General features: G+C 44.8%; 1 protein-coding gene across 38 annotated transcripts in view; it reads right to left on the bottom strand.

Moving 5' to 3' along the window:
• The window catches only part of SH3GL3 (SH3 domain containing GRB2 like 3, endophilin A3), a 151,604-nt gene that overhangs the window by 118,034 nt on the left and 18,408 nt on the right, over positions 1–15,162 (bottom strand). For 34 of the 38 annotated variants that reach the window (XM_086364299.1, XM_086364294.1, XM_086364306.1 and 31 more), the window contains exon 1: positions 5,907–6,111. The exons of the other annotated variants lie outside the window; for them this stretch is intronic. Coding sequence is in view for 11 of the 34 variants with exons in the window: in XM_086364302.1 (XP_086220428.1) it covers positions 5,907–5,951 (45 nt within the window). In the remaining 23 variants the exon portion in view is untranslated. Of the gene's footprint in view, positions 1–5,906; positions 6,112–15,162 lie in introns of those variants that run through there. 38 annotated transcript variants of the gene reach the window in all.

Here is a 15,162-nt window from a genome sequence, read left to right as displayed (position 1 = left end):
CTGTGATCAGGAGGAGTATCTAGGCCAGAAACATAATTTAGAGAGTAATCAATGTTTAGATCGTTTATAAATCCGTGAGGCTGGATAAAACACCTTGGCAGAGTTCAAGGTTGAGAAAAAGAGGAGCTATTCCAAGCCAGAGCCCTGGGGCACTCCAGGATTTAGGGCTCAAGGGGGACGAGAAGGAGCCATTAAAGGAGATTTGAAGCAACAGCCATTGAAGCCAGAGGAAAACCACAGAAGCGTAGTAGGGCTTGTAAGCAGAGCACGGTACACTGGGTCAAAAGCTGCGGAGCGTCAGCTGGGGAAGTGACCCTCAGACTCAGCAACTTGGAGGTCACAACACCCAGACAAGGCAGTCTCTGCCCAAGAGCAAGGAGGAACACAGATTGAGATGAGGACGTACGACTCAGATATCAGGTGCATCAGTAGGGAGTACCCACGCTCTCCGGCCTGAAACAGCAGCAGCTTCTACCAGTGATGGATGATTTGATCTGGCAAAGCACCTGGTGATGTCAGTACTTGAGAAAGACTTAGCCAAATGCCGGGCAGAAAGACACTACCACCCGATGAGTGACAAAGTCAGAAGGGAGGACACTGGGCTCAGGAAGGTCACTGCGGCTGGTGCTGTGGTGATAACAAGTGGGGATGAGCCTGGGAATTGCAAGGGAAGAGCTCATAATAAAGGCATCTCACAGAAGAACTCAAACAGAATTGCAGCAATGTCTTCCCAATACCAACTGGATTCCTCCAGATTCTTTTCCCCAATTTAACACTTTCCCAGGTTTCTAGCGAAAAGTAAGGGCTTCCCTTATAGCTCAGTTGGTAAAGAATCTGCCTGCAACACAGGAGACCAAAATCTAGGTATTCTCACTTGGCTGATGTAGAATCTCCAGAATACATTCACCTATTATTTAGTTAAATAAAGTCGTGTATTGGTTCTGTTTATTGGCAGTTTCATTTTCTGGGTAAAGTATGACAACAATAGCAACCTCCAAATACGTAACATACACACACACACACCCCCCACTTAATTTGGGGAAATATAATTTATAGTCATTTTTTTAATAAAGTTGAAAAATTAATCTGAAACAAATAGTATATCCATACACACACACAAAAAATTTCTGCTTCTAAATGCATTTTTAATGAAATTCTAAGAGATAGCCTAAATTACATTTACTTTAGAGAAAAGGCATCAGTGGTAAGAAATGCTTGAATTATACTGCGTTCTTCAGAGATTAAAAAATTAAAACCAATTTAGTTTCAGCATCTACTCTAGCATCCCAAGTTAAAAATATATGGTTAACACATAGATCCAAGGATTAATTTATCAAGCAGTCTATGTGGAAAGGAGTAAGCAAGTTTCAGCTTAACACATTTTCTGATGCACCTACATAAAACACAAAGCATCATTATGGACTTTGCAAAGTGCATTTTTATCTTTCTCTCTAATGAGAAAATGAAACAAGAGACATTCACCGCCTCCCTAGAGATTCTCATAATTTACAAAGAATATCCTTCTCTATATTTACCCATAAATGGCCAGCCTGTGCACTTAGTCATTACAGAGAGAATGTCTTGGCCCCTTAGGACCACTCATCATTTTTCTGATTCAGGCATCAAAAGGGAAAGAGGGGGAAATTACCAAAAAAAAGCTTTTGTTAGGAGCTCCCCACACCCTATTGTGTTTCTAGGTCACGTGATAGAACACTGCTACGTAAGGGTAAAAACAAGGAAATTTAACATGAAGGGTCATCACCCCTCTTGTGTCCTCACTAGTTGGTTAGTTTGGGGCAAGAAGAACAAGAGGAAAGAATAAAATCAGGCTTTCATGGGATGGGGAACCAGGCTCCTAGAAGTGCAGAAAGGGAACAAATACAGCTATTAGAACAGTGTCCATGTCACAGTAAGCACAGATGTGGCCTAAGCATCCTGCAACCAAAAAAAATGCTGTCAAGAAAATTACTATGAAGTGAACATAATTAATACAAATCAATGAGTGGCGACATATAATTATTATGAGTTACATTTTTATTGGTCAGGCACACCACTTAACAAGAAACCACATGACCTTTCTAAGCTATTTGTGTATGTGTGTTAGTCACTCAGTCCGACTCTTTGCAACCCCATGGACTGTAGCCCACAAGGCTCCTCTGTCCATGTAATTCTCCAGGCAAGAATACTAGAGTGGGTTGCCATTCCCTTCTCAGGGAATCTTCCCCACCCAGGAATCAAACCCAGGTCTCCTGCATTGCAGGCAGATTTTTTACCATCTGAGCCACCAGGGAAGCCCAAGCTATTTTTATTTATCTCTAATAACTCAAACTGCATGCCTACCAGTAGAAGAGTAAACCTCTCTACTAAAAAAACCTTTTCAAGAGAAAGAAGTATTTAATTATGATCTTGGGACACTTGGGTTATAATCCCAAATGTTGAAGGAAAGGATTAATTAAATTTTGTTATTAGCTCAACTTGCACTCTTCTCATTTTAGTTGATTTCTTCCTCTTTCCTTTTAGTCTCCATGTGCTGCCAAAATGATACATAATCCCTGGGATTTAGAGTTCTTCATTCTCTGTAAAGTAAGGGGACCTTTTTTTTTCCTGCAGAGATAGGTAAGGTATCAAGAAAGCCAGAGCGCTTAACCAGGAAGTTATAAGTTATTTCACCTTTTCTATCATTAAGAAAAATCATCTCAATTTGTCAAGGTCTTGGTTCCCTAATTTATAAAAGACACACTTTATAATCTTTATCTTTCTCTGAAATACTTTAAGCGAATTACTTAACAATTTCAGAACTGAGATATATTAGATAAAAAGATAGAGATATAGTTAGTTATATACTTTCTTGAGATATAATTTATATACTATACAATTCACAACTTAAAGTCTATAATTCAATGGTTTTTCTTAGCATATTTACAGAGTTGTGTGATCATCCCAAGAAATTTTAGAATAGGAACATAGCTTCTAAGGGTTTCCCCGGTGGCTCAGTGGTAAAAAATCAGCCTGCCAATGCAGGAGACCTGGGTTCCATCCCAGGGTCAGGAAGATCCCCTGGAGGAGGAAATGGCAACCCACTCCAGTATTCTTGCCTGGGAAATCCCATGGACAGAGGAGCCTGAGGGGCTACAGTCCAAGGGGTTGCAGAGAGTCAGACATGACTGAGCATGCACGCATACAGCTTCTAAATCATCTAATTCACTATACAGATGGGTTAAATCATGTTTCCCAGGTCACAGATCTGGTCAGTGGCACAGCCAGGCCTGGATCCCTGGGAATTATTAAACCATTGACATCATCCCAGCCTCCCTTTCCCCAGCCCTGGGAAAGTTCTATGTGAATTAAAACCTGCTGTTAAAATGTTGCCTGGGAAGAACATCTGGCACTTTTTATGATCGTGCTCCCTCTTATTATATTAAGCCTGGTCTAATTTCTCCACCAAATCTGTCCCACTGCAAGATTTCTTAGAAAGACTTTCAGAACAGATAAAAACATATCCATATCTATTAAGCACTTTGACAAAATGTGATTTGCAAAGCCCAGAGAGAATCCGTGATGTCTTTCTTTTCAGATAAAGTCACAAAAAGATTTCGGTTCATGCAAAAAGACTAAATTAGACCCTTTGCTCATTTCCTTTTTTAATGGACTGATGAGTAGTTTAACTAAACGACCTTATCTTTAGCATATTATTTACCAATGTCAGTAACTTCCTGGGATTTCAACCATTCACTCTGGTTAGTGGTCAGAAACCAATTTCAATCCTCTTAGGGCTGTGTCCTGTTCATCTCTAAGGTTTGCTCCTGTGAAGTCTATTCTCAATAAAAGAATATCTTTCAAAAAATGTTAGTACCCTGCAGAGGATGAGATGGTTGGATGGCATCACCAACTCAATGGATGTGAATTTGAGCAAACTCTGGGAGGTGGTGAAGGACAGGGAAGCCTAGCAAGCTGCACTCCATGGGGTCGCAAAGAGGCAGACACGACTGAGCAACTGAGCTAAGAAAGCTCCTGTAGCAAGCCTAGCTAGCTAGTGATTAAGCTGACACTGCCCTGAACACAGAGGCAGTAGCCTCCAGGCTGCCCACCCTTCAGTACTGAGCTCAAGGCAGATTCACTAACTGCTCCCACCTTTTATTTTATTTTATTTTTACTTTCTGGCTGCATCGCATGTGGGATCTTAGTTCCCCTACCAGGGATCAAACCCACACCCCCTACTCTGGAAGTGCAGAGTCATAAACCTTATACCACCAGGGAAGTCCCTGCTCCCACCTTTAAATGCACCCACTTCTTAGGTTTCCATGATACTCCTCTCTCCTCCATTCTACTAGTTCTTCCCTTCTTGTGCTTCTCCACTCCCACACTTTCACTTATCCAATAAATATTTATTGAGTGGTCACTGCTTATCAAGTCCCGGCCTAAACACTGTCCCTAAATGTGGGTGCTCCCTACAGTCTATGAGTATAACTCACTGTGCATTTTTTGACTTCCATTTGCACTTATATTTTTAAATCTGCACTGAGGCTGGAAATCCCCCCAAGTCCATAGCTCCAATCTGGATCTCACCCACTAGCCCCCAGGCCAGAGTCATCTGAGTATCTCATGGATTTTTCAAAGTGCCCAAAGCCCACCTGCAGTGACCCCACCATCTTCCTGGTCACCTAATTGGCCCCTTATCCAGGATTCCTCATTACCCCAACAGTACCACCAACCTCCCAGCATCCCCAGCTGGAAACTGCACACCACCCAGTTTCTTCATGGAAGGGATGTGAGTGAGAGAACAGGTAGCACTTTTCAACATGAGACAGACAGAAAAGAATCCTCTAATTCCAACTGCTTTTCAGGGACCCCTGTGTGAAAGAGGCAAGATAAGACCTCACCAGAAATGTGAATTCTGAATGAAATTTGTCCAACAGACCCAGCAGTTCCGGTGTAGGGTTGATTTTACAATGTGAGTTCTGCCATGGCTGGGAGACTGAAATCTTAGAATATAAATTTGCTTGTCAACAGACATCCAGACACACATACACACACCAATCACATGCCAGCTTGCCTGTCTTCCTGTTTCCTCTGTTCAGAACTCCTATCCTTTCCACCCACACCCTCCACCACAATTCCTTCTCATATTTAATTTTCAAATGACGCGGCTCTTCCTCCGGGAAGTTCTCCCTGATGCCCCATCTTATTATCTGCCATCCACTGTGCGTGGAGGTGTGTCCAACACTATATGTTTACGTGTCTGTCTCAGAGTCTTCCCACAAAACAGACAGCTCTTAGAGAACAGGAGCCTGGTGCCCAGGCCCGGGCCGACACCGGGAAGACTACGCGGGAGGAAGGACGGCTGTAGACAGCCCAGCCCGGAGCTGCGGGCAGTCAGGCAGGCGGGGTCCATCTCCAGGCCGGGAGAGCCAAGTACACAGCATCCCCGGATCCACCGACGCCCGCGCCTGCCCCGGGGTGGCAGGACGTGCCCCGGGGTGGGGGGGTCTCCCAACCAAAAGGTGGGGGACTCGAGGGAGGCCCTGCAGGCCCTGCACTCTCTGTGGTCCTCCTCCCGGCGCGGGTCCGGGAATAGAGGCACGGAGCAGAGCCTCCAGGCCTCGGGACGCCCAGTCTCTGCTCGCCCGAGCCCCTGCGACCCGCCACCTCTGGTCTCCCCTCCCGAGAACCTCTCGGAATTTCAGTGGCTGGGGATGGAGCAGGGGGGCCGGGGGCTGGCAAGAAGGAGGCGCCAAGAAGCGGAGGAGAGCCGGCGGCCCCTCTCTCCACCCCCGAGCCCGCTTAGGCGGGAAGAAATCGAGCCCTAAAAGAGGCCCCTAAGGGCGCCGGAGCCTCAGAAGCCCCGGAGCCTCGAGGGGACCGCTGCTCCCCTGGCCCTCCTCCCTCCCTCCTCCTTGCGTCCCTACCTGGCTGGCTTTGTGGAACTGCTTTTTCAGCCCCGCCACCGACATCGCGACGGCGCAGCGGCCGAGACTGCTGGTCCCTGGACTCGGCCGGGCCACGCGGCCGCGATCCGCTGGAGGAGCGGGCGCCGGGGCCGGTCCCCGCGCGGCTGGGCTCCGCCGGGCCGGCCTCCCACGGCCACGGCCACGGCCACAGCCGCTGTCACACGCGCACACACGCGCGCACGCCGATGGCAACACTGCGTTCCAAAGCCCCTACGCAGCCCATTGGCCAAGCCGCGGAGATATGCAAATAAGGCCGCTGGGGCCGCCCACGCTTCATTGTTGCGTGGAGACCCGGGAGTACTGGAGCTGCGGAGAAAATGGGCCTGCGAAGCTGGGCTGCATGGGGATGTCCCCGGGTCCGGAGAGCAGAGCCATACAGGACTGTCTGCAGGGCGTGGGACCGGATGCATCTGCCATAGGACTGCCCTGGATGGGACAGAGGAATCACCTCTCTATGCTTCTGGGCAATATCGCCGCCCTCAGGGGCATTTTTGGTAGGTTTCTGTTTTTAAAAACGGACGCCTTCATAATACAGGCTTCCCTGGTGGCTCAGATGGTAAAGAATCTGTCTGCAATGCCGGAGCCCCGTAATACGCCTTGTTGTTCAGTCGCTCAGTTGTGTCCGGCTGAAGCACATCAGGCTTCCCTGTCCTTCGCCATCTCCCGGAGCCTGCTCAAACTCATGTCTGTTAAATCGGTGATGTCATCCAACCAACTCGTCCTCTGTCGTCCCCTTCTCCTCCTGCCTTCAATCTTTCCCAGTATCAGGGTCTTTGCTAATGTGCTCTTCCTATCAGGCGGCCAAAGTATCCGTCCTTCCAATGAATATTCAGGATTGATTTCCTTTAGGATTGACTGGTTTGATCTCCTTGCCGTCCAAGTGGTCCACTGGAGAAGGGAATGGCAAACCACTGCAGCATTCTTCCCTTAAAACCCCAGGAACAGTAAAAAACTTAAGGGGAGAGAAAGGTAACAGAACACAGAATCTGTAATAGGAGGAATTGGTCTGTGGGCGGCACATCTGGTTTCTTCTCAACCCCACCGGATGCTCTTTCTGGGTGCAACCGGGCACTCTAGGAGCCCAAGGGTTACTGGGTAATTTATTAAATAAGATGCTGCCTCCATACAGCACTTACCCACTGTCAACTATATTAAGAGCAACTGTCTCCAAGGAGCCTTAAAGGAAGCTCTCTGTATCCAGGGGAACTCACCCCAGGAGGAGACCAGCTCCCTCGGTAAGTCTTGCCATGTCAGCTACAGGGCACCCTTTTGCATGGAGGTCATAGCACCCATGTGCATGGAGGCCTAGCCAGGGATCTGAAGCATCCCATTGACCTTCAAATCAGAGCTGCACCCAACAGGCCAGCATCTGAGCTGGAAGCTGGCCTCCAAAGGTCCCTGAATTAGTTACTCAGTCATGTCTGACTCTTTGTGACCCCATGGACTGTAGCCCTCCAGGCTCCACCATCCATGGGAATTCTCCAGGCAAAAATACTGGAATGGGTTGTCATGCCCTCCTCCAGGGGATCTTCCCAATCCAGGGATAGAACCCAGGTATCCCACATTGCAGGCAGATTCTTTACCATCTGAGCCCCCAGGGAAACCCCCAAAGGTCGCTAGGGCCCCCAAGACCTAGAAACCACTTTTAGCAAAACCTAACACTGAAAGAAACAAGCATATTCCTCCTCCAGTCTCCACCTAAAAGAAAGAAGCTCCTCCTTCTGCACCTTCAACAGATCCCATCTGCAATGACAAGTTCAGTTCAGTTCAGTTCAGTTGCTCAGTTGTGTCTGACTCTTTGCGACCCCAGCACACCAGGCTTCCCTGTCCTTCACCAACTCCTGGAACTTGCTCAAACTCATGTCCATGAAGTCGGTGATGCCATCCAACCATCTCATCCTCTGTCATCCCCTTCTCCTCCTGCCTTCAATCTTTCCCAGCATCAGGGTCTTTTCCAAGGAGTCAGTTCTTCGCATCAGGTGGCCAGGTGGTATTGGAGTTTCAGCTTCAGCATCAGTCCTTCCAATGAACGTTCAGGACTGATTTCCTTTAGGATGGACTGGTTTGATCTCCTTGCAGTCCAAGGGACTCTCAGAGCCCCGGTTTACACCTGTTCCCTGGCATCCACTCCTGATATCTGCATTTCTCCAGGATAAAAGTCACACAGCCTCTCCTTTGACATTAGCTCCCAACTCCCTTATTCCTGAGGTCATCCTAGTGAGGATCGGCTAGTATCTACGTCTCCCTGTGCCTAAGTTCCCTCACTTTCCCTTTGGAGGGTGGGAATAGGAGCATTCTTCCTCGGATAGGGGAGGTAATGAAGGAACCTAGTGAAGGAGATAAAGGCAGCCATCCAGAGGGTTAATTAGCATGACTTGCGCAAGTGCTTGAATGACCTACATACAGCTGACACCAGCCACAGATAGGTAACTGACAGGTGTGAGGACTGTAACAGCTAGGTCCCAAGAGTATAGCAAGATGACCTGTTCATACGACTGGCTGACTGCCACTCAACAGCAGGCTCTGCTCCAGGGGAACTGCTACTAATAATGCAAGGGCAACTAGGGGCCAGGGCCACCTGGAAGAGGCTCATCCGCCTTCTTGCGCTGTGTCCAGGAGTCATTTAAATAAAACAGGTTTGAAGTAATTTCTCCTTAAGTCAGTCTCCTTACTTTCTCCTTAAGTCTCCTTAAGTCTTCCGCCCTCGGGAAGGGGAGGGGGAGGGGTTTGAATATTTTATTAATAAAACTTTTTAACCTTTTTCCCTTGGTTAACAGCACATTCCAGTTCAGTTAATTTCAGTAATTGATCTCTTAATTTTATCAAGTGTAGAACTGTCATCATAGTCTCATCATTTCTTAACTTCAGAATCATTCATATACATTTTTCCTTCGTATAAGCATTTGCGACTTTTCTTAATTTTTTCTGTGATAATTCTCAGAAACTTGCCAGTTTTATTGGTTATTTAAAACAACCAATATAAACTTGAGTTTATTCATCATTGCTATGGCTTTTTTTCTCTCGTTAATTTATGTCTTTATTAAACATTCCTTCCTTCTGTTTTGTTCAGGGGATTGAAGTTATTCACAGTAGAAACTGACCCTAGACAGGAAGAAGAATGTACTGGAGAAGGATATCACGCAGCCCAGCTGTTCAGAGGTTGTAGGGAACCAGGTGGGGGGATGAGCAGAAACTAGGAATCTGAGTGGTCAGATGCCCAGCTTGTTGTGATGTGCTGGTTGTACCACATGTTCAGGCTTCGGCTACCAGAATGACCACTAAGCTGCTTATTTCTTTTAGGCACTCATGCCAGGTTCAAAGTTCTAGTTCCAAGGAGCAGCATCTGATCAACTAAGTCTAGATGTTCTGCCCCAGCTCTCCAGGTCTAAGACCAACATCATGGTGGATTGCCCTGATAGGAGAAGCTTCAGAAGCTAGGCAGCCAAAAACAATTGCCTACAAACAAAACACAAATGCCCACTAATGTTAATCTAGGGATCCCTTCATTCCTTCAGTTGAATGTATTTTATTTATTTGTTATAGTTTCTGGTTTTATAGTCGGCATATGTAAAGCTATGAATTTTCCCCCTCGATATGGCTTTGGTTTCACAGTTTTCATTATATAATATAGCTCTTCTGCTTGTGTTCTAAATAAATTTGTAATTGCAGTTACAAAGAGGAAATTACCATTTGATCCAAATTTTTAAAAACCTTTTCTAGGTGGTTTGATTTTTCTTATTCATGGTGTATGAAATTTGAGACTTGTGGTACTATTGTCAAACATGTCTTTAAAGTTCTTTTCTTTCAACATAGTCTATTATGTTACCTTTTATAAATGTACCACAGAGGTTAGAAATAATGTGTATTCTCGGTTTCTAGGGTATAGTTTTTAAGTTCATGGGTAGAGGAAGCATGTGTTCTACTGAAGTTCCTAGTTTAGAGGGAGATGTCAAAGTCCCACGAACTGGAGTCATGTTGGCCAATTCACGGTTTGCCTTTTACATCACCATCAACCCTCCAGGTCCCAAAGGCCCATAGCTCCTCAACCTGCTTAGAGGAAGAGAATACAGATGTCTGGGGCTATTTGACAGGGTTGTCTGCATGGAATGAAACCAATGGGAGAGTCTTGAGGCACAAACAAGCATCACCTTAATTTGGGCTCTTGATGATCTTCAAGGTCCATGACAAAGAGGGATGCTCTCATGGCACTCTGGACAGATGGCCCATGTTTTGCCAGAGGTTTGGGTGTTCTCCTGTGTTCCTTTCCTTATAGTACTTGGCTCCCTCTTCCCCTTTCCCTTCCCTGGTCCACAGAGAACAATGCTGGTGTGCATTCACATCTCTCTTGTCTTGTGGTCAGGCCAGCTTGTCAATTAGGCAGTCCTCATGCCTGGCCGGGCCATGAATGACACATCTGTCTGTGTGGGCAGGAGCAGAAGAGCCTTGGGCAGGGGATTGACAGGAAAGGAAGCTTACAGATTAGCGTCTCCAAATATTATTCCATCGTGCATGTTATCTGTCCCTGCCTCCCTTCAAATAGCTCCTTTGGGACTTCTCTAGTGGCCCAGCGGCTAGGACTCTGCACTCCCAATGCAGAGAGCCCAGGTTCAATCTCTGGTCAGAGAACTAGATCCCACATGCCACAACTAAAGACCTGGCACAGCCAAATAAATAACTTTAAAAAAAAATAGCTCCTTTTATCACTAGTATCTATTTGTTTCAAAGATTTTCTCTGCTTTTTCTTCTTTATTTTTGGAAGCTATATACTCAATTTTTACCCACTAGTGGTTACCATTGTTCTATAAAATATTTGACCTTATATTCTCTATCAGCATCAATAATTAAACATTTAGGGAAGCCATAGCATGACTAGAATGAGCAGTGGCCAGGGCACCTGGACTAGGGTCATCTCGTCACCTCCGTCAACTTAAACCAGCTCACACTCTAGCCCCAGCCAGCTGAGAAGCTTCCACCAGAGACCAGACTGAGTCCACTTTCCTTTGTCTGAAGTAGAAAATGAACCAGTTTGAGACTAGGATGCAGGGTGTTGAGTTTTAAGTAAGGGAGGAAAGATGGAGAGAAGAAGACAACTTAAACAGAAATTCTAAGATAAAAGAATAATGAAATTATTTTAAATTCAAAACAAAAGTTTTCACAAGTATAGATGTTCTGTGACACAGTAACACCTACAATTTGAAGCTATCAGAAAGTAAAAAGGCAGGGAACTTCCCTTGTAGTCCAGTGGTTAAGATTTCGCCTCCCAGTGCAGGGGGTGTGGGTTTGATCCCTAGTTGGGGAGTTGAGATCCTACATGCCTTGTGGCCAAAAGACCAAAACATAAAACAGAAACAATATTATAACTAATTCAGTAAAGACTTTAATATTGGTTCACATAAAAAATATCTTTAAAAAAAGAAGGAAATTTTACCTTGGGAATCACCACTGAAGCAACTGCTCTTAATATTTTGGCATGTTTTTCTTTCACAGCCTTTTTCTATGCAAAATTTAAACAGCAGGATCGTGACTATGCATACTACTTTATTTTCTTCTTTATTCTCTTAATTATGTGAGCATTTCTACACTGTCTAGTCTTCACACACATTATTCTCATGACAACTTAATAACCAATTATGTAGACATGTCAAATTATATTTGATCGTTTTCCATTACTACTCATTTAAAGGATTTTCCCCCAAATTTTTCATCACTTAAATAATGCTACATGAAACGTCTTTTTCCATATTAGAACTTCTTTCTATTTAGGAATAGTTCCTTAGAACGGATCCCCAGATGTGAAGTTAGTGCATCAAAGACTTGAACAGTTCTAAATGCAAATTGCCATTTCTGGAGCATAGTTATAATTGCTCCCACTGCCCATGGTCATTAGAGAACAGTATTATAAAAAGTCAGGGAGTGTCAAAGAGACATAGATCTATGTCTACCATTTTTCTTGAATTCCATGACATGAATCCTGTGGCATGATATAAGCTTCAGACTGCAGTTCTTGGCTGTCTTTGGAGAGCTGAGTTCAAACACATCAGTCTTGAATAATCCTAAAGTGTTACTTTAACCATGGCCTCTCAATTTCCAACTTTACTCTCTTTTTTCTTCCCTGAAAAAAAAAAAAAGCTTTCACCCAGACTCTGTTCTGGAGAGGCACTGTGGGTTACTCGTGCATAAAAGGGTGGAGCTCTGGCCCATGAAATGCATTGGTACAATATGCCAAGTATTTAGCTAAACTTGACCCAGAGGCATTCCTTCTCCCAGTTTAATATCTCCACATACCTGCTTGCAGCAGAAAGTTGAGAGCATGGCTATCATTTTGCTTTCCTTGTAACTCTGTAGGCCTTCACTGTGCACATGTGGGAAAGACATGTGCCCATCAATGAGGTAACAGAGCAGATATGATGAATCCCAGATGTTCACCACAGCAATTTGCCTTGTGCAAGACCACAACTGGGAACAAATGTATAGATTTTCTTCACTTATTGTTTTACATGAAGCTGATGGAAAATCAATTGATCAGTTCAAGAAAAAACCAGAGAAATCTTTCCATTTTAAAATGGAGAGGAAAAGCACTGAAGCATTCTTGTGTGTTTCAAAATGAGGACTGGGTGAAGGGCTACGATCAACAAAGTGACAGTAAATATAATTAACTGGTGAATTAATCCATTTCATGGTTATACACAATACATGACTCCATTATTCTATACTCTAAAAACATTCAGTTAAGCATTCTAGGTCATCAGATCAGATCAGTCACTCAGTCGTGTCCGACTCTTTGCGACCCCATGAATCGCAGCACACCAGGCCTCCCTGTCCATCACCAACTCCCGGAGTTCACTCAGACTCACGTCCATCGAGTCAGTGATGCCATCCAGCCATCTCATCCTCTGTCGTCCCCTTCTCCTCCTGCCCCCAATCCCTCCCAGCATCAGAGTCTTTTCCAATGAGTCAACTCTTCACATGAGGTGGCCAAAGGACTGGAGTTTCAGCTTCAGCATCATTCCTTCCAAAGAAATCCCAGGGCTGATCTCCTTCAGAATGGACTGGTTGGATCTCCTTGCAGTCCAAGGGACTCTCTAGAGTCTTCTCCAACACCACAGTTCAAAAGCATCAAGTCTTCGGCGCTCAGCCTTCACAGTCCAACTCTCACATCCATACATGACCACAGGAAAAACCTTAGCCTTGACTAGACGAACCTTTGTTGGCAAAGTAATGTCTCTGCTTTTGAATATGCTATCTAGGTTGGTCATAACTTTCCTTCCAAGGAGTAAGCGTCTTTTAATTTCATGGCTGCAGTCACCATCTGCAGTGATTTTGGAGCCCCAAAAAATAAAGTCTGACACTGTTTCCACTGTTTCCCTATCTATTTCCCATGAAGTGATGGGACTGGATGCCATGATCTTAGTTTTCTGAATGTTGAGCTTTAAGCCAACTTTTTCACTCTCCTCTTTCACCTTCATCAAGAGGCTTTTTAATTCCTCTTTACTTTCTGCCATAAGGGTGGTGTCATCTGCATGTCTGAGGTTATTGATATTTCTCCCAGCAATCTTGATTCCAGATTGTGTTTCTTCCAGTCCAGCGTTTCTCATGATGTACTCTGCATATAAGTTAAATAAACAGGGTGACAATATACAGCCTTGATGTACTCCTTTTCCTTTTTGGAACCAGTCTGTTGTTCCATGGCCAGTTCTAACTGTTGCTTCCTGACCTGCATACAAATTTCTCAAGAGGCAGATCAGGTGGTCTGGTATTCCTATCTCTTTCAGAATTGTCCACAGTTTATTGTGATCCACACAGTCAAAGGCTTTGGCATAGTCAATAAAGCAGAAATAGCTGTTTTTCTGGAACTCTCTTGCTTTTTCCATGATCCAGCGGATGTTGGCAATTTAATCTCTGGTTCCTTTGCCTTTTCTAAAACCAGCTTGAACATCAGGAAGTTCACGGTTCGCATATTGCTGAAGCCTGGCTTGGAGAATTTTGAGCATTACTTTACTAGCACGTGCTGCTGCTGCTGCTGCTGCTAAGTCGCTTCAGTCGTGTCCGACTCTGTGCGACCCCATAGACGGCAGCCCACCAGGCTCCGCCGTCCCTGGGATTCTCCAAGGCAAGAACACTAGCATGTGAGATGAGTGCAATTGTGTGGTAGTTTGAGCATTCTTTGGCATTGCCTTTCTTTGGGATTGGAATGAAAACTGACCTTTTCCAGTCCTGTGGCCACTGCTGAGTTTTCCAAATTTGCTGGCATATTGAGTGCAGCACTTTCACAGCATCATCTTTCAGGATTTGGAATAGCTCCACTGGAATTCTATCACCTCCACTAGCTTCGTTCTAGGTCATGGTGAAATTCTAATTAGTCTTTGTTAATTGCATAGTGCAGTTTTCATTTTCACATTTTACCCCACAAGATTTATTTTGAAATAAATGCCAGAGATGAGCAATTAGTGAGCGGTGCCCTGATGGCTTTTGTAAACTACTGCTGCCACCTTGTGGTACTTCTGAAAAGTGGGAGAGATGAACATTGAGGAACTGTAAGTTTATCTAATGGTGGTTAGTTGTAGGTCATTTACTTATATTTCAGTTTTTTAAGAGCACACTAACACCTCTAGTCTTGTCACAGCAGCTCATCTGAATGGTGCTGAGTGAAAAAAATCTTGCTGGAGTTTGGAAACCTTGAGATTCTGGGTCACTTCTGGGACTTTGGCTAATCAAGGGTTGCTTCACAGTTCTTATTGTGTAAGAAGCTCAAGAAGGGCTGCTCTGTCGCTAAGACATTATCCAGAGAGGAAGCAGAATAATAAATAGAGGATGGTGGTCATGGTATCAAAGGAGGAATTTCAAGAAAGGAAGTAGTCAGCAGAGCTGGTGGTTACTAAGCAGCCTGCAGCATCCCAATTCCATCACTCTCTATCCCCCTTTCCTCCCTTTATTTTTTCATCCATAGTTCTTTATTCTAGATGCCTGATACTTTAATAATATCTAATCTTTAATTTTGTATTATCCAACTCCACCACCAGAATGAATAAAAGTTCTACAGCAGGGACTTCCCTTGTGGTCCAGTGATTAAGAATCTGCCCTTGCACTGCAGGTGACACGGGTTCAAACCCTCGGATCCCACATGCCTCAGAACAACAACTAATAAGCCCACGCGCCACAACTAGAGAGTCCATGCGCCACGACAAAAGACAAAAGATCCCATGAGCCAAATAAA

The sequence above is a fragment of the Bos grunniens genome, chromosome 21, assembly GCF_055505025.1.
Source record: "Bos grunniens cultivar Pamir isolate PY7600 chromosome 21, Bosgru_T2T1.0, whole genome shotgun sequence".
Classification (NCBI taxonomy): Eukaryota; Metazoa; Chordata; class Mammalia; order Artiodactyla; family Bovidae; genus Bos; species Bos grunniens.
This window is presented reverse-complemented; position numbering and strand designations above follow the sequence as displayed.